Source organism: Lygodium microphyllum, chromosome 13 (genome assembly GCF_053477565.2).
Source record: "Lygodium microphyllum isolate KBCC chromosome 13, Lygodium_microphyllum_v1.1.10, whole genome shotgun sequence".
NCBI lineage: Eukaryota > Viridiplantae > Streptophyta > Polypodiopsida > Schizaeales > Lygodiaceae > Lygodium > Lygodium microphyllum.
This window is the reverse complement of record NC_141147.1, coordinates 76762011-76783857: the sequence shown is the minus strand read 5'-3', so window position 1 is coordinate 76783857 and position 21847 is coordinate 76762011. Positions and strand designations below refer to the sequence as shown.

The 21847-nt window shown below is 41.2% G+C and overlaps 1 protein-coding gene across 2 annotated transcripts; it reads left to right on the top strand.

Annotated features, from left to right (window-relative positions):
* The first annotated feature begins 1180 nt into the window (after positions 1-1180).
* Positions 1181-20307, top strand: MCM10 (minichromosome maintenance 10). Of its 2 annotated transcripts, XM_087690513.1 has the most exons (14): positions 1181-1503; positions 1607-1708; positions 1793-1973; positions 2193-2267; positions 2941-3178; positions 3271-3392; positions 18581-18614; positions 18689-18735; positions 18826-18957; positions 19041-19117; positions 19253-19319; positions 19402-19519; positions 19611-19679; positions 19774-20307. In XM_087690513.1, the coding sequence occupies exons 1-13, from the start codon at positions 1425-1427 to the stop codon at positions 19641-19643; spliced, it is 1305 nt and encodes a 434-aa protein (XP_087546639.1). In that variant the 5' UTR covers positions 1181-1424; the 3' UTR covers positions 19644-19679; positions 19774-20307. The 2 variants fall into 2 exon arrangements, with proteins under 2 accessions (XP_087546639.1, XP_087546640.1); XM_087690514.1 differs by lacking the exons at positions 2941-3178; positions 3271-3392.
* Positions 20308-21847: the final 1540 nt, after the last annotated feature.

Below are 21847 nucleotides of genomic sequence, written 5' to 3'. Positions count from 1 at the left end.
TGGGCTGAAAAGGGGGTAATGGGGGGCTCAATGATGGCCCAAGGTAGGCACATACCAAGCCATGAAGGCCCAATGCAAAGGGGAGGAAAGATATGAGCTATGGAGCTCAAGAAGAGTGGCTGCCCTTTGTTCCTGCCCTGTTTCAATCTGAGAATACACTCAAATGCCTGCAAATGCTGAAGCAATACCTCAAGGGCAAGGCCCTGATGAAGCTCAAGAAGGCCAGGATGGAGCTCGGGAAGCCGGGGAGAGTCGGGAGCTCAAGAGGTCGGCTATGGCTGCCGGGATGGAGACCCAATGCGTGAAGCGAGTCGATGCGAAGGTCGGGAAGCACCGAGTCGAGCTCGAGCAAGAGAATGCCAAGCTCTGATACTAGTTGAAAGGTGAGAAGGATCGAAGCTTGCACGCAAGCTATGGCGAGAGAGCAAGAGCAAGAAAGAGAGAGACAAGAAATGGGAACTCCAACGGTCACAATGTGTGACCGGGCCTTCCTTTATTCAAACTGTCACTAAAAGAATAAAGAATAAAGTGACGTGACGGGCGCCCGCCACCTGCAGTGTGCAGTGGCGGGTACTGTCAGTGTAGTAATACACGGGGCGGCACGGCGGAGGCGCCTTTACCCCCAACACAAACCACAGAAAGAGCCTCTATGAATAGAATAAACGGAGCAGTTTTTAATAACAACTATGTATTTCTATTGTGTATCCACTTATTGTATTTCCTACACGAGAGAGAGAGAGAGAGAGAGAGAGAGAGAGAGAGAGAGAGAGAGAGAGAGAGAGAGAGAGAGAGAGAGAGAGAGAGAGAGAGCATACATGTGATAGATGAAGCCTGTGAATCACCTGTGATAAGACCACCTGTGAAGCATGCGAATCACCTGCAACCTATTGGCCATGCATTAACATACAACTGGTTTCATAGACATGGATGGAAGCATAAGAATCAAAGATAGATTCCCACCTTCAGGCTATGTATGGATTCATGTGAAGAGAGGGATGAATCCAAACGAACACACAGGCATGGCGACCCCTAGCACGACGTTTATACCTATGGAGAACTTGGCATGACATGCAAACACCTGCTTCTTCACAACGATTCCCAGGCAACTGGCAATAGAAGAATGCCTGGAGCCCACTTGAAGGGCCTGCAGAAGCTCCCCCACCCTCCTGCGGAACGCTGAAACAGGGCGGGGGGAGCATTGAATACCCCCCTTGGATGGAGATGCTGGGCGCCCCCACTGTGTAAGAGGGGGGGCGCCTGTTTTCAAATTTAGGACCTTCCTATTGGCCGGAGGACGTGCGCTTGGGCGGCCGTGTTCTGGTGCGACGCAGCGCGAAGTCTATTGCGTGAAGACTTCTTCCAAACTAATTTGGCGGGAGAGTGAGGAAAGATCCAGAGAGAGAGAGAGAGAGAGCCAGCCAGCCATGGAGGAAAGCGACGAAGAGTTGGAGCTTCTGCTGGCATTCCAGAACGAGGAACGTGTACCTGAGAGTCCTGCTCTCCGTACTGCTTCTCTCTCTCTCTCTCTCTCTCTTTCTCTGTATCGTCTGTACGCCTCTTCCTTCGTGTCTGATTGATTTTGACGCTCTTAGTTTTCATTATGCAGGAGAGAAGACGGCGACCTCTAGTAAAGCGAAAGAGAACGTTTCCTCAGTGCACCGGTCACCAACAAGTCTATCTGTGCGAGAAACACTGCTAGAAGCATTCGGTAGGCCGTCGGATGATTAGTCTCATAGAGTGACTTAGCCGTGTCATAATAACTCAAAGCAAAGGGAAGTTACTGTCTGCACAGGGTACGACTCAGGGGATGACGACCTCCCAAGGGCCACCAATGTCTCTATGGCAGCATTCAAAGATGTTGTGAGCACGTCCTTGCAATGTGATGAGTTAAAGACTTCTAAGATTCTGGCCAACAAATGTTCTGTTCCTAACAATGGTGTGGAATTTGACTTTCATTCTGGTCTCAGAATCAGGTATTCCAACTTCTTCATCTCATACTGCGGATCTTCATGGTTTCATGTGTTGTCAAGGTTTAGCTCAGGCTGTAGACTTAAATGCAAGCATTTTAAACAGGACAAAAGAATGATCGTGTAGATCAGCATTTCAGAATTCTTTTGTAACGCTTGCCTTTGATCCATTTATCCATTGGCTTTGCTAGCCTGTCTAATTCAGAGCACTTTTTTCTTTCACAGAGACAGGGTCATTTCAAGTGTCTCTTTGAACAGCAAGCTTTGTGATCTGCGATTTGTGAGACTTCAGGCTATCAGGTATAATGCTACGTGGATGTTCAAAGTTTCTGTTTGGAAATCTGTAGAACTTACTCAAGGAGACAATTCTTCATATACTCAATTTACTCATTTTGTGTTCTAGATGGTGTCACTATACTGCTTCTTGCCTCTGACCACTTGGAACAAATGTGCACAAGGCCTCTTGCGATCGAGCATTGCTCACCATCATTTTAAAGCTTGAACAAGCAAGGCTAATCCTAGCATACCCTCATGGGCAATGTTAATTAATGAACAAGTTAGGAAGTATTAGGTTTATTGTGTCATTTGTTAGCTTTCAGGTGTAGCCATAGAATTATGGGTAGTAAGTTTGAACTTTTCTTTGCCAGAGGCTACCTTCTTAGATGATAATCCTTCATTAAGGCTTGCTACTCTGTGTCAGCTCGTTTTGCCATCTTATTACTCTTCTAGTTGGAGAAGGCAAATAATGTTTGACTGTATAGATCTTAATCTCTATATCGAAATGGGATGTTATGACTGTTCTTCCTCATTCAAAAGCTAGACCTCTTGGGATTCTGTTTGACTGTTTAGACTCTCAATCTATATCCAAATGGGCTGTTTTGACTATTCTTCCTTATTCAAAAGCTAGACCTCTTGGCATTCTGTTGGCATCAGGGTTCGTCCTGCGTACAGTCTTGACATTTCCCTGTATCAGGAATGCAATGGTGGGTGATACCATAACGGGATCTTGGGCAACTATTGGGGTTGTAACTGAGAAGGGCTTGCCAAAGTTAAGCTCAACAGGGAAGAACTTTGTAGTCTGGAAACTTGCTTCTTTAGACACAATAACTGTGTCTTTATTTTTGTTTGGAGATGCATATATAGAGCATTGGAAAGAGCCAGCTGGTAGCATTATTGCTGCATTCAATGCGAAGGTCAGATGCGATGAAAAGGTGCGCTGAAAGTGCTGTTGTTTCTCGTTCACCCATCTCCTAGTCATCCTATGTGCTAACTCTTATATCAATGTGTGTTTTTCACTTTTCAGCGGAACTTCAGTCTCAGTGTTTTCTCGAGTGACCAGCTGTTGAAAATTGGCACCTCAGTGGATTACTGCATTTGCAAAGGGATAAGAAAAGACGGCACACGATGTTCTGTCGTGATTAATAGGTGTGGTGCCTTATATATATACAGACTTCCACTTTCTGGTAGTCTAAATTTAAAATCATTGGTAGTGTCCTTAATCATGTAGCAAGATTCTTTGCTTGCTGCCACGATTTTTATAATTTAAAATTTCTGAAGCACAAGTGTAATTTAATGTCTCTCTGTAAGCGCGCTCTTGCTAGGCTGTCAGAAAGCCATTTGAATCCTCTTTCTACCATGGGCTTGGAGTTCAGCTGAGTAAGGATGCTTGATGGATCTTGGCCCAGCATAGCTGGGCCATATTTGCAGTTTCAGGTACAAAGAACCTCTCTCTTCATAGGCAAAGCCTCAAACCTGCGTATTGTGTATGCCACTCATCTAAAGCCTAAGCATTTCAAGTCCCGAGACTCTTTGTTTACATGATTACATCTCAAACCCATACTAATTCTGAAGTGCAGAGGGCATGGCCAGTAGGTTTAGCTGCTCCGCTAGGTCAATTGTGCATCTTATGGACAAGCAAAGCAGCATATGATATATCATTGGCTTAACAGGGTAGCCATCCAACTTTGTTCAACTGAGTGATGGGAGAGGGAATACAAATGAAAATGTCCATTAGCAACAAGCTCTTGCAAATTTATTGGATTTGTGAAAATCAACAAAGCAACAAGAAAAAGTTCAATAATAGTAAGTGTCATTTTCTTGGCATTGCAATTTATAATGTTGAGGCACCTCGATGAAGAATGGATAAGAGATATTGGGTTTGTGTCATACAGTGCAGACAATGTTGGCTTTTATCCACATTTAGGAGAGGCTTACGATAATGTAAACGCCCTTCTTTTGAACTCCTCATCTCTTCGTATTGAAAAGCCCAAATTTGTGGGATCTTCTACAGATTATAATGAGAAAAACGTCACCTCAAAAAACTTGCATGGATATTTTTGGAGAATTGCCTTTAGTGCTTAGAGGTGGCCTTGTTTATGGAGTGGCTTCAAGAGCAACACTGTTAGCATGAGACGTACTTTGACACTTCAAGCTTGTTATCGTACCAGCTATTGTAGAAGATTTGCGAACTTCATCACCTTTTCACTCAAAGTATCAAATTTTTTAAAAAAGTGTTGCCCTATGATTTAGTAGGAAATCAAATTCGTTCATATGAACTAGCTCATGAGGACCTAGATCATTTATATAATTCATGGTTGCATTTTCATGTACATGTGTAGTCTTGTTATGTTGTGCATGGAATGGTGGAGGATTTGATGTGATGCTCAAAATTGAGAGTGAAAAAGTATTGTTTAGTTGTGATGTCTTTATAGCAACATTCATAGAAATAATGGTTGCTGCTTTGAAAAAGTGGTTGTTCTATTCCTTTTAAGAGATAGGATGTCTCGTTAAGTTTCCACAAATTAAAAAGAAACTCCATAGATGGATTCTTTGAAAGTTAAAAAACTTCCGCTTCGATGTCAAACTTTGCATAGACATAACACATGGTAGAGGTCCTAAGCCATTATATACCAATCCATATATAGAAGATGCTTGAAAGCTTTTTATTTTTCAAAAATTAGCTTTTGAAAACTTTCTTTGTGGTATGAAGTGATGAGAAGGCTTACCTTGGGGGTAAGAATCTAGATTCCTTGCACTTCTGTATGACCTCTTGAGAAGTTTTCGTTCAAGTAGATGGTTGTGCCTTGTGCTTGGGCACCAACAAAGCCCTTGTAGCCTCATTGTTAAGTATACCAAGGTTTATGTTGTAGTTGTTGTCTTAGTCGTTAGCCTTGTTGCCAAGAATGCCGAGGTCTATATCTTAGTCCTCACCTTAGTCGTGAGTGTGGTGAGATCTATGCCTTAGTCATCACTCAATTGTGAGTAGTAAGTGTATGGTGCGGTTGGCTTAGGCTTGTCATGCGTGTGCTTCTTGATTCTTTTGTTGCTACTTTCTTGGATACTAATGACATGCACGCATACATGTATCTATATAAATTTCAATTTCAATCTTGTTCTCTTGCCTTTACTCCTTTTCTTGGTTTTCCTAAACTGAAACATCAAAATGATCCTCCCCTCCCCCACGATCCACATGCCCAAGTCTAGGGCACATTTGTTACCTTGTCAGTTGTACTTGTCTCGACCTTTGCTATGTGGGATATACCCTCTCGAACTACTTGCAAAGATTATTGGAAAGTCTTAAAAGGCTTGTTCCATACATTAAAGACACTATTAACTTCAGCCTTAAATAGTGTCATCGGTCAAGTCAAGATATGTGCTGATGGCCACCATAGAATTGAGATGATATAGGAATAGAAAAGCTTTGTCAAGCTCCAAGCCACTTGAGAATAGCTTGTTTGAGTACAATGGTTGTGACATTAATGTGACATTAAAAGTGATATTTAATGTCACATTAAGGTCATAAGTGTGGAATGTGACATTAAAAGGGATATTTAATGTCACATTAAGGTAAATTTAGGGGAACATGCACGAGAATGACCGTTCGGGCTCTTGTAAGGGGAGCCTAGAGAGTAAGGGAGTCCAAGAATAGTAGGACTCCAGGAAGTTGACGGCTGGCAAAGAGATTAGCTTTGAGGGCCAGCACTTATCTAGGCATGGCTGGGAGGTGAAGAACACTCGTGCTTTCCATCGTTTTGAGTTTTTTGACTCTCCATCATCTACCATTGGTATCAGAGCCTATGTTTTTGATCATTAATCGAACAGAAATCCGTCAGGTTGTCAGTCGCTAGTCAGGCCGTCAGTTTTTGTAACGCCGCGTGAGCATCAGGCGACGGGCCGAGAAGAAAAAAACGGACGGAAGAAGTGCTACGTCATATCGCGTGAGCATCTGGAACCAGGCGCCGTGAAGACGCGACGGGCCGTCAAAGAAAATTAAAAAGAATTCCAGCGCCACGTCACATTAATGTGACCTTCAACGTTACGACAGAAACGTTACGGGCAGAAACGTTACGTTACGGGCAGAAAAATAATTAAAAAAAGCGAGGACCAGGGTCGCGAGAGGATCGCGAGGACCAACCAGATCAGACGTGGAGCTGCCAGCATCCGCGAGAACCAGATCAGAAGTGGAGCCGCCAGCATCAGACGCGGGTCATTAAAAAAAAAAAAACGTGATTCTGTTATGATTGCTGTTAACGGGTAAATCCGACTGCTCTTGAGACGGATAGGACTGTGACTGCTGTGAGACAGACAGAAAAATATTATACACGACTGAAGCCACAGCCTGCCATTAAAAATCAGGGAAGTATTTTATCTTGTATGCAAATTTCTTATTTTTACTTTCCAATTTCAGTGTATTAATGGCAGAAAAAGGGAAAGAAAGGGTAATGGAAAGTTCTAGTTCCGGGGATCAACCTATGGTAGATCCCCATGAACCAGATATACAAGAAGAACAATGGGAAGAATTTTTTGCCACGCGAGAGCAATTTGATGATCTTTTTGCTCGTGTGCAAACTCAAGGGGTTCAAATGAAATTTTTAACTCAAACACTTACTGAAATAAAATCTCAGTTAACTTTATTGTTGGAAAAAGATAAAAATAAGATAGAAATCTCAAATGTCCCATCTTCATCGAAAGATTTAGATGTGACTATGCGAGATCCTAAAAAACCCCAAACTTATCATAAATTGAGGGATAATCCGGTTTTAAAGGATATGAAACCACCTCAATTTTACAAGGAGGAAAAAGTTAGGAATAAAGATACAATCTTTAATTTCCTCCAACAATGGGAAGATTTACATAAATTGAAAAATACCCCACCACATCTCTAAGCACTGGAGGCCAGTTTAACTTTGGGGCCCAAAGCATATAAGTGGTGGCGAACTTTAAAGGAGGCGAATAAAATACTTGAAACTTGGGCTCAATTTGAATCCGTCTTTTTAAAAGAATTTCTTCTTGAAAATGAAATGGAAAGAAATTGGAAAGATTGGGATTATGTTAGACAAAAGGGACGACCCCTACTGATATATCTGGAGGAATATCGTGAGATAATTCTCAAACTGGAAGGAATTGATGAATTTCAAAAAACAAGAGGATTCATTAGGGGACTGGATAAAGCGTGTAAAAAGGAAGTAAAACGGAGTTTACCTAAGACGCTTGAAGAGGCAATTAAATTTGCATTAATTTATGAAGATAGTACGCGTCCAGGTACACTCACCAGTCTCACTGATATGGAGCCCAAGTCTAAGGAATTAGAAACCTCAAAATTTGTGGGCAAATTAAAAAAAAAAAAGCCATTTTTCAAGGGTAAAAAACAACCTTTTGAAAAGAAACCATATATGAGGCCAAAGTTAAGTCCTGATGACTTTGATAAGGCCAAAAAAGAAAAATTGTGTTTTAATTGTCTATCCCCTAACCATGCTGCTTGGAATTGCCCTCAAAAGAAAAAGAGGGAAGACAAAGGAAAGGACAAGGGCAAGGGAAAAGAAAAACAAATCCATGTAGTGCAGTCCTTAGAATTAAAGGGCCATGAAAAGTATAAATCTTTAGAGGTCTTGCACATGGATATACAACATAAGTGTTGTATGTCAACTTCTTTGTGGCAGTCTACTTTTGGGCCACATGATTTACTTAGAATACATGGATTGATAGCTGGAAAACGGGTTAGAGTCATGATTGATGACTCTGCCACACATAATTTTATAAATTATGCACTTGTCAAAAAATTGAAACTTCCCCAACAAAACAGTGAGCATCAATATGTTGTTCGTATGATGCAAGGCCAAGACAATAAAATATGGGATACAATGGTATCCAATTTGGAAATCGAGATTCAAGGATATAAAGATAAGCTTGATTTCCAAATAATGAACATGGAAAGAGCTGATATTGCTCTAGGGAGGGAGTGGCTATGGGGATTGGAACCATCCTTAAAACGTAGCTATCACCATAATACACTGGAATTTGAAAGGGATGGTAAGACTTTTGTCATTCAAGGTGAACATGAAGTATCTGATAATCCTTTGCTGTGTTCTACTGAAGTTCAGAAGCTGATAAAGAAGGAAGTTTGTGAGGTATATATGCTATGGTCTCTTCCTATACAGAATACTTTTACTTTCTATAATATAAAGCAACAATTTTCTTATGTTTGTGAATTGAATATTAATAATGAATTGAACAGTTTGTTAGATGATTTTAAAGATGTGTTTCCTTCTGATTTACCAAGTGGCCTTCCACCTGATAGGGGTGAAATAAATCACCCAATTGATATAAATAAGGATACACACCCAATTTCAAAACCACCGTATAGGTTAAGTGAAACACAACATCAAGAAGTTGAGAGACAAATTAAGGATTACCTGGATAAAGGATTTATTCAACCTAGTAATTCACCTTGGGCTTCACCAATTTTATTGGTAAAGAAAAAAGATGGTTATATGCGACTTTGTGTTGACTATAGAGCACTTAATAAAATAACGGTGAAGAATAAATTTCCTATGCCCAGAATGGAAGATCTTTTTGATCAATTGCAAGGGGCAAAATTCTTCACAAAGATAGACTTAAGATCAGGTTATCACCAAATAAGAATTAAGGCACAAGATATTTCCAAGACGGCATTTCGTACTAGATACGGGCATTATGATTTTTTGGTGATGCCTTTTGGCCTCACTAATGTACCAGCTACCTTTATGAAGCTGATGAATAGTGTTTTACGGCCCTATCTAGGACATTTTGTAGTAGTCTTTTTGGATGATATCTTGATCTTTAGTAAATCAAGAGAACAACATTTGGAACACTTACAATTAGTATTCCAACTGTTAAGAACACATTCCCTTTATGCAAAGAAAACTAAATGTGAATTCTTTGCACAAGAGGTCAAATATTTAGGGCATATAATCTCGAAAGAGGGAATCAACATGGATCCAGAAAAAGTAAGGGCAATTATTGAATGGCCACCTCCACGGAACCTGGAAGAGCTGCAGATCTTCCTAGGTTTATCTGGATTTTATCGTAGATTCATTCGAGATTATGCCAAAATAGCTGTTCCAATGACAGACCAACTTAAAGGGAAAGGGAAAAGTTTTAATTGGGGAACAGACCAAAATGAAAGTTTTCAAAAACTTAAGGTAGCTATTGCTACAGCTCCAGTATTATTAATAGTGGATCCCAATAAACCATTTGTGGTTGAAGCTGATGCCAGTGATAAGGCAATAGGCGCGGTCTTATTACAAGAAGGTCGACCAGTTGCTTTTGAAAGCAAAAAATTAGATCGTGCAAAACAGAATTATTCTGTTTATGAGAGGGAGCTGTATGCAATAGTACATGCAATGAAGAAATGGAGGCACTATTTGTATAGTGTCAAACTTTTGATTTTATCGGATCATGAAAGCATTAAGTGGCTTAATGATCAACCAGATTTACACGGGCGTAAAGCCAGATGGGCCGAACTCCTCCAAGAGTTCGACTATGAGATAAGATATAGAAAAGGAAAGTATAATATAGTAGTTGATGCACTCAGCAGAATGCCCATCATTAATGAATTGAGTTTTACTCAGTTCACTTCCAACTTGCTTGAATCTTTAAAAGGGAAATGCCAGGTTGATCCGGCATATTCCAACATATGGGAAGCAATAAAAAATGGGGATCCAAATGAAAGTGCTTCTACTGAGGAAGGAATATCTGAGGATGTTCAACTAGGAAATGGAGCATCATGGGTTGCTCAAACTGGATTCAAGTGGAAGAATTTTACCATTGATAATGGTTATTTACTCTACAAGGGTAGGGTATGTGTCCCTAAAGATATAGAAATAAGGCGCCAGATACTCTTTGAGTGTCATGATACCCCTAGTGCGGGACATCCAGGAGTTAATAAGACTTATAGTCTTATTAAAAGGCAGTTCTATTGGCCTGGAATGAATAAGGACGTCCTTGACTATGTGGTCAAATGTAATAAATGCCAGGTTAATAAAGCTGAAAAATTAAAAATGGGAGGACTTCTCCATCCATTAGAAATTCCTTCGGGAAAATGGGAGAGTATCTCCATGGACTTTATTGTTGCTCTACGTAGAACACCGAGGGGGCACGACTCTGTGTGGGTGATTGTGGATAGGTTAACCAAAATGGCTAGGTTTATTCCAACTTCAATTGATGTTAAAACACCAGAATTGGCTAGATTGTTCGTAGAGAACATATACCGATTGTATGGCCTTCCGGCAAATATAGTTTCTGATCGGGATAGAAAATTTGATAGCCATTTTTAGCGTGCGGTATTTAGGAAATTGGATACTAAACTTAGCATGAGTAGGGCGGATCACCCGCAAACAGATGGGCAAACTGAAAGGGTTAACCAAATTCTTGAAGATATGCTTAGAGCATATGTAAGTAAAAGGCAAACTAATTGGGAAGAGTATTTACCGATAGCAGAGTTTGCATATAACAGTGCCAAACACTCTTCCACTGGATATAGTCCATTTATGTTGATGTATGGGTTTCAGCCCAGAGCTCCTTTTGCAGTAGGACTGCATAAGGAAAAGGTTCAGGCAGCTAAAGACTTTTTGGAGGATATGAATAGTATGTTAAAATTTGCTCAAGAAAATATTAAAAAAGCTCAAAATCGAGCTAGAGCATATGCAGATCCTCACCGAAGAGACATCTCCTTTGAAGAAGGAGAATTGGTCTATCTTAAGGTGCCTGAACAAACTAAACCTATGAAAAAGGGACATTGTCCAAAGCTTTCACCAAGGTATTGTGGTCCTTTCATAATACTTAAAAGGGTGGGAGAATTGGCTTACAAGCTCCAACTACCTATTGGTAGTAAAATACATCCAGTTTTTCATGTAAGCAAACTAAGGAAGAAGCTGGGTGATTTGGACAATCTAATCTTAAATGATGATATTGAGGAGTTATTCTATGACCAATCTAATCCACATGAACCAGAAAAAATATTAAATGTTCGTAATAGACGAACGAGGAATACTATTTATCAAGAATGTTTGGTTAAGTGGAAAGATTGTTCAGAAGAAAGCTCAACATGGGAGCGAGTAAGTACTTTAAAGAAAAGGTTTTCCGATTTACAGTTAGACCTTCCAAATATCGTTTTCGAGGACGAAACCGATTCTTAAGGGGAAGGAAATGTGACATTAATGTGACATTAAAAGTGATATTTAATGTCACATTAAGGTCATAAGTGTGGAATGTGACATTAAAAGGGATATTTAATGTCACATTAAGGTAAATTTAGGGAAACATGCACGAGAATGACCGTCCGGGCTCTTGGGCGCTCGAATGGGGTTAAGGGGAGCCTAGAGAGTAAGGGAGTCCAGGAATAGTAGGACTCCAGGAAGTTGACGGCTGGCAAAGAGATTAGCTTTGAGGGCCAACACTTATCTAGGCGTGGCTGGGAGGTGAAGAACACTCGTGCTTTCCATCGTTTTGAGTTTTCTGACTCTCCATCATCTATCAATGGTTCTTAGTTATTGGCCTATGTGATGATGCAAAATTGGTATTGTGTCAATAAAAAATTAGTCAATCTTCTCTTGGCAAGAAAAATTGCTTAAGTTGCTACTTCATTTAGATTTTGATATCAAATCCTTGTTGTGAGAAGTTGATGGCATTACCATTGACTTGCATGTAGGTGCTTTGAAAGCTTCAATTATCCAATTTAATTTGAATACAACAAAAACAAAGTGCTTGCACTAGGCTTGTGATTGAATGTGGCCTTGCTATTAGCTAATACCCATAGTAGGCTCAAATATAATATTAGTTTTTTATCACCACATTGGTATATTAATGCAAGCCTTGGTGAGTCCATTTTGTGAGTATGGAAAGTCAACATGGAAAGGTGATTGAAAAAAACATAGAAGAGAGAAGGAACAAACTAACAAAAGTGTGAATGATACAAGGCTACAATAATCAGCCCCAACGTGTAGCTTGGAGCATCAATGTGAGCATGAAATGGAGTCAAGGAAATGATCTAAATATGAGGAGGGCTGGTTGAATGATGATTGAATGGAGTGAGATGGATGGTTGAATGGAGTGAGATGGGTGGGTTGCTTGTAGATAGACAAAGTGACTTGTGAGGCCACAATTAGTGAAGTAAAAAAGAGGTAAAGCAAAGAAAGATGGCCTAGGAGATCCCCATGTGAGTTGCCATGAATATGGTGCATTGAGAGCTGACCACTCTTTTGCTCATCTCTTGGCATCCTTTGCCTTGACTATTCCTGGACTCTCAACCATGTCAATACCTTAGCTTATTGTCTCATTGTTCACTATTAGTGTTACAGTTGAGTATTCTATAAATTGTGTTTGCTCAAGACTGTTGTACTCACAACAACCTACCTTCCTCCATAGTCGGGGAAGGAGTTCAATACAAAGGATAATGAGCCTCCAATAGCTACAACTTAGAGAGTTCTTCAACCATCTCTTCCCCTTGGAGAAGTGGGCATAGACACCATTTTGCTTTCTCTAGATGTGTCATGTGGGGTGTACAAAACAGATCGGATAAGCTTTTGTCGTTTCGATTAGCATATTGCATGGAATGCGTTCCATAACCAGTGCATTGATGGGATAATGCCAAAGTTGTAGGTGAAGCTTTTGTTTGGAAACTCTCCACTTGGTTGCTCATATCAGTATGAGGGGATTGTTCAATCCATACTAATGGACTATCAAAGCCCTGACAATATGTTGTGCAACATACTAATGGAGTTCGTGCAATTCTTTAAACCCTTGTTAGTCATCACTGTGAACAGGTGAAATCAAAGCCTTGGCAAAATGTTTTGGGGAGTTTGTGCTAGAGTAAAGTAATGTGTAAGCGAATGATTGTGACATAGAGTGAACAGAGAGAAGAGAGAGAAAGAGAATGAAACACAGAAAATTTGCAGTAAAGAAGAGGAATCTCCGCAATCAGTAGATTAAAATTTGTCAGAGACAATGCATAGACTACTAGAAACTTAGCCTATTTATAGGTTGTAAATAATATCAATAAATGATCAGGTCAATTGCATTAAATGCAATCGATTGATGCAGTCAGATTGTTCGACTATTGCCATGTGGTAGTTTGCCACGTAGCACTGTTGACGTTGTTGCGTGCATCCAAGAAATGACTCTCAACACCTCTTAGGCTCTTGGATAAGATAGCAGACGGAGGGACCTTTGAGTATCGGTGAAGTAAAGCTTGGGAAAGTGCCTTCATAAACAAATCTGCAAGATTGTCTTTGATCTTACAGTATTCCATATCAATGGTCTCATCCAAAAACTTCTCCTTGATAAAGTGATACTGAATCTCTATGTGTTTCGTTTGGTCATGGAATACGGGATTCCGTGCCAAGGTAATGCAACTCTCATTGAAGCCACACAGTCTCACATGTGGTAGAAGATATAGCTCGATACTTTGCCTCAGTCGAAGACATGGCTACGGTGGGTTGCTTCTTGCTACTCCAAGAGATAGCACTAGCACCCAAGGTAAAACAATAACTTATAGTAGATCGCCTTTGATCCACATCGCTAGCCCAATCTGAATCACTTCAACCTGCAAGAACAAGATCAAAAGCACTTGTACTTGTTGGATAGGAAATCTCCAAGTCGGAGGTTGCTCTCAGAAATCGAAGTATCCTTTGAGCAGCTTGCCAATGCACCCGTTGAGATACACTCATGAATCTAGTCACAAGACCTACAGCAAAACATAGATCAACCCATGTGTTGAAGAGCTAAATCAATGATCCAATTAGTTGATGGTAGCGGGTAGCATCTGCCAAAGGAGAATTTGTGTGTGAAGTGGCCTTTCAATTTGGATCCATAGGAGTAGAAATGGACCGACAATCCTCCATCTCAAAAGTCACCAAGAGCTCCTATACATATCGTTTTTGCTGAGAGATGAAAATCCCCCTCGGAGATTGATAAATCTCGTGGACCAAAAAGAAATGTAGAAGTTTTAAATCCGTCATCGTGAACTTCTGATGTAGGGTTGCTTTTGTCTCTTTGACCTTCTGGGCATGAGTACCTATAACAATCAAGTCATCAACATACAAAACAAACAACACACAACCACCCTCGGAAGTGTGTACGTAAAGCTGTGGATTGGCCCTAGAGCGCCAATATCGCAACTTGGCCTGGAGAAACGAATCAATCTTCTCGTTCCAAGTATGCGGAGCGTGCTTCAAGCCATACAAGGCCTTCTTTAATCTGTGAACTTGCCCATCTAATAAACCAAAGCCAAGAGGTTGCTCTACATAGATCTCCTCCTTCAAATCACCATTCAAGAAGGTTGACTTCACATCCAACTGAAAGACAGGCCATCTTCTATGACTAGCCAAGCCAAGAACAACATGAATAGTTGCCATGCGAGTAGTAGGGGCAAAAGTATCATGGAAATCAACACTTGGGCGTTGCGCAAAACCTTTAGCAACAAGGCAAGCCTTGTGCTTGTTCAAAGAGCCATCTCTATGGTACTTGGTCTTGAAGACCCATTCGACACCAATCACTTTCTTATGAGAGGGATGAGACACAAGGTATCAAGTGCCATTTTGCTCAATAGGCTCCAACTCAGCTTCCATCGTCTTTCGCCAATGATCAGACTATAAAGCCTTCTTCACTGATGTAGGCTCTCTATCTTGCATAACATAGGACATCAAATAGTAGTTGGAGCAAACAAACTCCATAGTATGTGCTTGGTGCCGCTGTGACCTTTGCGGTCCATCTTGCAGTTGCCACTCCTTAAGGATCCCCTTGATCCTTGAATCTCAGGCGTGTCACGGGCCCAACGAGAAGGCCGCATCTTGTCTTGGTGCTCTTCATTTGTTGAAGTTTTTGGAAGGCACACCATCAACGGAGGACCAATCGGTGAATCTAGTGGTTGGATAGTAGGCTTCTCATCTGAAGAAGGTCCTCAAGAGACACAGGCTTGAGAGGAATGCTTGTTGGGGCCTAGCTATCATCGGGATCTCCAAGTACAGGGTGATCCTCGGACCTCACCCCCCTCTAGTGTTGGAACCTCTACGAACTGAACATCACGGCTCATGTAGACATCCCGCTCAACACGATCATACAATTGGTAACCTTGAGATTGTGAGCTATAGCCCACAAATATTTGTCTTTTGGAAGCCGCTTCAAATTTGTCACGTTGTGTCTCTGGGATATGAACATAAGCATCAAATCCAAAAACCTTGAAATAAGAAACATTGGGCTTTGAGCCAAAGTATGTCTCAAAAGGAGTCATACCAACAACAATGGAAGTAGAGGAACAATTAAGGATGTGAATTGAAGTAGCCACAGTCTTAGTCCATAAACACTGAGGTGTTTGATGATGCTTCATTATAGTACGGGCCATCTCGATCACACTGCGATTCTTCTGCTCCAAAATGTCATTTTCTTGAAGAGTGTTTGTATTGGCAAACTCATGGTGTATGCCACAATTTGCACAAAATCGAGCAAACTCATTAAAAACAAATTCTCCGCCCTTATCCGATTGTAAGGTCTTTGGCTTCCATCTTGATCGATTCTCCTCAAAGAGCAACCGATCCTTAAAGTTGGAGAAAGCCTTTGACTTCAGCTTTAAGAAATAGGCCCAATCATCTACAATGAGCATGAAATACAAACTCCCTCGAAGGGATTTCGTTCTCATCGATCCACAAAGATTGATGGAAACAAGCTCCAAGGGTGTTGAAGACCGCCTTGAAGCCTTGTTGGAAACTACATCACGAGTTTGCTTTCCACGGATGTAGGATACACAAGGCTATTGACTCACCACAATATTTTTCAAACCTCGAACAAACTGGTCCTTAGATGTCTTTTGAAGGTATTCATAATTGAGGTGACCAAACCTAGCATGCCAAAGCTCGGAGAGGATTTGGGAGGTAAGAAGAAGAGAAGTCAAGGCAGAAGAAGACCGCAACTTGTAGACTCCATTCTCCTCATAATATGAAGAAAGAACCGCTCTCGATCCTTGATCAAGAATCCGGAAAGAATCCACATCAAATTTGACCAAGAGGTCGAGGGCACAAATCTTGTGTACCGAGCGAAGATGATATTCCAATGCCGGCACATAAAGTACCTCAGATGCATAGGCACCACCATGCCCATATGGAATAAGATGCATGTTGGCCTGTCCTTGAATAGGAATAGACGAACTCTCTCCAATAAGAATTTGACCATGAAGGTTGCAAATGTGTAACACTTGCTGAAGAAGGAGTCATGTGCCTAGAGGTACCATTGTTAACAATCCACTTCCGAGTAAATGGGGCGGTCAATGCATCAAAAAGCTGGCAGGGTTGAATCCTCAACCACCTCCAAATGGAGGAAATCAGCTAATGAGTGAGCAGCCACTGCTTTGGAATCCTTTGAAGATTTCTCATTTTTCTCCTTGTTGAGGCAATTCTTCTTTCAATGACTTGTTTTGCCACAAATGTGACAAGTAGGCTCCTTGTTTTTGTCCTTCTTAGATTTGTCTTCCTTTTTCTTTTGATCCTTTCTCTTCTTTTGAGAGGATTGACCAACTTAAGCTTTAGATTTCGAAGCATCGGTTCCTTTTAGTTGCTTCTCTTGGTCCAAGACCATAGGAACCAACTCTTCCCATTGAAGAGTCTCAGACCGCCTTGAAGTAATCAAGACGGAATAAAAATCACTAAAGCAAGGCAGTAAGTGTGAGAGAAGAGTTGCGTCATGTATTCAAAAGTGATCTCCTTCCTTGCGTTTTGAACTTGCATCTAAAGTTGCCTTAGCTTGTTGATATGCTCCCGCATGGATGATGACTTGCTGGCACTCATAGTTCTCATTTGCACTTTCAAAGAAACTTGCTTCATGACGGTCATCTGAATATTCATTTGATCCAACTCCAGCCATATCTCCCTAGCCACCGTCAAATGCTCTATATGAGAGATAACAGCTGTAGTATATGAGAAAAATAAAAATGAGCGAATGGGTGCATTGAGTTTATCTTAGTGTGCTTGCGCCTTTGTTAACTCTGCCTTCTCATTGGAAGAGAGTCTAGACTTGTCTCGTGAAGAAGGATGATTGAAAGCCTCCGTAACAAGCTTCGCCAAATCATAGGACTCTAGTATGGCAAGCATCATGACCCGCCAAATGCAGTAGTTCTCACCATTGAGCTTTTGATTTGAAGGAAAAGTTGGTAAGACAGGCACCCTCCTGTCCATGATCGCTTGAAACTTTGTATTGGCCTTAGAAGACATCTTCACCTACAATGCTTGCACAAAACACAAAAAGTAGCTCCCTTTGATTGTGAAAATACAGCTTGCCAGGGTTGAGGGTTGCTCGTCTTGTTCCTTCTTCACCCGTCGGAGGTGATGAAAAGGTAAAATCTACACTTGAAGGCAAAAAATGTAGCCTTCTTCCTTCTCTAACAGCAAAAACAGTAGCAGCTTCAGCAAATCTTCTCTTTTCTCACGTGCCCATGCTTGCCTCAGCCTTGTTTTGATGCGCATCCCACTTGCTCGCACTTAAATGCTGAAAACGCAGCCTTGTGTCGCGTTGAAAACTCCTCTTCAAATAGGTCCACCCTAGATCAGTTCTTCAAATGCTCTGATACCATGTCAGAGAAGCAATGCGGAACCGAATGATCGTGACAAAGAGTGAACAGAGAGAGAAGAGAGAGAGAGAAAGAGACTGTGAAACGTAGATCTGCAGTGAAGAATGCTGTATAAGTATGCAGAATTACACATGGGTGCAGAGAAAATATTTGCGTATGTCTCCACTCGAGGATCTCATTCTCCGTCAGCCTCGAGAGCAATCTCCGCAATCAGCAGACTGAAATCTGTCAGAGACAATGCATAGACTGCTGGAAACTCAGCCTATTTATAGGCTGTAAATAATATCAATAAATGATCAGGTCTGCAGCTGGCTGATGCAGTCGGACTGTCCGATTGCTTCCACGTGGCACTGCTGATGTGGCCGTGTGCATCCAGGAAATGACTCTCAACAGTTTGAACATAAACTTTTGTCCTCTACAAGCTTAGGTTGCTAACTCTATGTAACCTAATAGTAAATTTGTTTGGTTGATTCCGATCTTTGTAAATTGAGCTTGCAAACCATGCATCTTGCTCCATAAAATTCCTTGGTAGAGGAAAATTTTGCCGTATTGTATTGTTTTGTATTGTAGGGGGTGACAAGTAATAAGCGTTGGTCATGGTACGATTGAAACGTGAAGCAGTACTTTGTTTATGCTGAACATGTGTTGCACGTTTCTTTTCTGTTGGCCTTTAAAAATTTAAATTTTTTGTCATTTCTTGTAAAGTAGCCCGTAATCATCGAGTGAAAACGTCTTGTTTCAGGCGACATGGTGAATATTGTCAATACCATACCACAGTAAGACTTTCTTCCTCGGAAGAATTTGTCAATTTATACATTGCACTAGCCATTGATGCTACTTCTCTGATCAGGCAATGCGACAAAAGTTCAAGTCAAAGCGAGCCGAGCTGAGTGGTGGGTAGGTTTTCTGATGCAGCAAAACCGTGCTATAGCTTGAAGATTGCAAGCTAAAAGCTCATCCATACGAGTCCTTTTTGTCCAAACGTAGGAACCTGGCATCAGGATTTTCTGTCGGTAGAGCACTTCCAAAGCTGAAGGGTTGCTCTGAGACAATTATTGACAGCAAGCCAGAGAAGCCAGTGAAGCTCAAGACATCGAGAGATTTGAAGAAGGTTTTGAGGTAACTGTCGTTGTACTATATGAAGCTGTATCCAATTCTCTCATGTATTCTTGCTAAATTTCAAGTATTGTGTGGGAAATCAGCAATGCAGACAAAGTGACCACCAAGTTTCAGTCCCAAGGAATAAGGTTCCTTGCAAGTTTGGCAGATGCAAACAATGGTATGATATGGCAATTTAGTGACAAGTTATCTGGTTGTGTCAAGGAAACTGAATTTTGGGTTTTCATGATTTATTCTTTCTCCTTGGTTTCTTGGGGGACTATTTTTCCCGCGGGGGGGTGGCTTGTGTTGTCAGAGAATCTTGACCCTGAAAGAAGCTCAAAGAGGTTAAATAGGGAGCTAAACGGAAGTACACAGAAAAGGTAAACGAAGCTTTCTCTATTTGATTTCAATGCTGCAAAGGTGGTAAGCTTTTCAGCAGCATATGCTTGTTTCCTTCTGCAGATCCAAAAAAGCTGATTGCACTCATCAGAAAGCAGGAAGGCAGGAAATTAGACGTTCGAACTCTCTCAATCTGATAGAGCTTGACTTGGAAGGAAACGATAACGATGACACTGTGCTGGTAAGTGGTTGCTCTTGTGTTTACTTGAGAAGTCACAAGTCAAGGTAAGTACCTGTTTCATGACCCTGTTTTTCCTGATTGGTTTCGACAGGCACAAGCTATGAACCTTTTCCCAAGGAAATAAGCTCACAAGTCTTGATTTTCTATCGGAACTGATAAGGTTTGTGTTGACGTGCAAACGTCTGCAATTACAAAATATCTTATGGGATCTGATCACTTCTACAAATATTTTGCCTCCGCTTTTCGGAATGCAGGTTATGCAGGGGTACTGGATCCTGTTGGAGGATGGATTTTAGTTCTGCTGGAAGGTTGGTGAATGTAGGTGGGAGGGATGTTTGAAGGGAAGGGATTACACGTCCTCATGTCTACCCCTTTTTGTATGCCAATGCCCTGAGACGAATTTGTAAGGATAATACCTTCTTGCTGCTAGGGGACGACGCATCTGCTCAAGTATTTGGGGAAGCTCCTAATGCAGCAAGGACCAACACAACCAGATTTTGCTTTGAAGAGTGCGACAGATAATATCTATGTACACAATGTGAATGCAATGCTCTTATTCAATATGATTCGACCAGAGTTTGCTTTGAAGTATCCTAGCGATTATATCCATGCACAACCCACTAAAGTCATTTGAGACTACGATAATGCCATCTCAGTTCTCACGGCTCGATTTCTGCTACACCTTGATTAACTGAAGAACATTTTTTCTGGTTATACTCTGATCTGCACCCATATAGTTTATACATGGCATTACAACAATTCATAACATGAACGGAAGATAAATTACTGCTGGAAAAGTTGCTTGTTTTTTTCCCAATTTGATGGGATTTTTCTTAGCTGTTGGTTAAGTCACATGCCAAGAAAGTAATATTTCGAGTGCTTCAGCTCATGGCTAGGACGATTCGTCAGTTCAAATAATTGACCAATCCCTTACCAAGATGTTGGTGTTTAATACACAATTGAACATTTTCTCCGAAATAGTAATCGAACACTTCAGAAGTCAAGCCCAGCGCCATAGAGAGGTAACAACGCTGAACCAATCTGACTACGTCTAAAGGAACTTTACCTGTCATTAACTACGTGACGTGGCCTTATTCCCCGAGGTGGTGGCGGCTCAGCCATCAGGGCCGGTTAATGCTCCAGGTGGCGACCTCAGTTGCATGCAAGCCAAACGCCAGAGGACAGAGCATTTAAATGAATGCGGAATAGAGCTCGCCATGTCTGGACTACAAGCAAGCTCTTCGTGCTCATGAGTCATGACATTGACAGGGCGGAGGTGAAGAAGTCGCTTAGGAGGGACCAAGCCAAATGAAAGGAAGAATGCAAGTCACGAGTAGTTGAAGGAACCATGAAACACATGTCAGAGTGAAGCAATGCAGAAGTGAATGACTAAGATAAAGAGTGAACAGAAAGAGAGACAATGAAACGCCTAAAATCTACAATGAAGAATGTTGTATAAGGATGTAGAATTGTTTACGGGTGTAGAGAGAATATTTGCATGTCTCCACCTCAAAGATCTCAATCTTTGTCAGCCTTGAGGGCTGTCTCCATGGTTTGGAGCTTGAAATTTGTGAAAACAATTGATTGAGGTTGTCGAAAACAAAGCCTATAAATAGGTTGGAAAAAATGCTCCATGTAGATCGGTGGCATTAAATGCAATTGATTGCCGTTCGTTTGGTTGTAGTTCGATTGCCTACCACATGGCACTTGCAACTGGTCAACCTGTCACATGGCATCTTGCTTGTCTCGGAGATTGTCATGTTTTAACACTCCCTCTTAAGTCTTGGACATGGCAAAAGGCTAAAGGATTTGGAGTACTGTCAAAGTAAAGCCTAGGGAGGTGCCTTGGTAAATAAGTCTGCTAGATTGTCCTTTGTCTTGCATTAGATTAGAAAAATGTCTAATTTAGAATCTTCTCTCGAATGAAATCGTACTTGATCTCAATATGCTTCGTTCGAGTATGAAACATTGAATTCTTGGCCAAGGCAATGCAACTCTCATTGTTGCACTGGAGAACAATAGGATCTATTGGTGGGCAGCCAAGCTCCTCCAGAAGCCTTTGAAGCCACTGTCTCACATGTGAAAGATGTGTGAAACTTTGTCTCAGTCGAAGAGAGGGCAACTATAGGTTACTTCTTATTGCTCCATGAAACAACATCAACACCCACAATAAACAATAACTTGTTGTGGACCGTCGATGATCCACATCACTAGCCCAATCTGAATCACTCCAACCTATAAGAACCAAGTTCGTAGCATCTGCACCAACAAGATAGTTGATCCCAATATCAAGAGTCCCTCGTAAGAATTGCAAAATCCTTTGAGCGG

What these genes read in the sequence shown, in the direction of transcription:
- MCM10 (XM_087690513.1), top strand. Translation starts at nt 1,425, where the DNA reads ATGGAGGAAAGCGACGAAGAGTTGGAGCTTCTGCTGGCATTCCAGAAC. An exon ending in TTTGGCAGATGCAAACAATG is followed by an intron (nt 19,118 to 19,252) that starts GTATGATATGGC and finishes TTGTGTTGTCAG; the next exon opens with AGAATCTTGACCCTGAAAGA. An exon ending in AACGGAAGTACACAGAAAAG is followed by an intron (nt 19,320 to 19,401) that starts GTAAACGAAGCT and finishes TTCCTTCTGCAG; the next exon opens with ATCCAAAAAAGCTGATTGCA.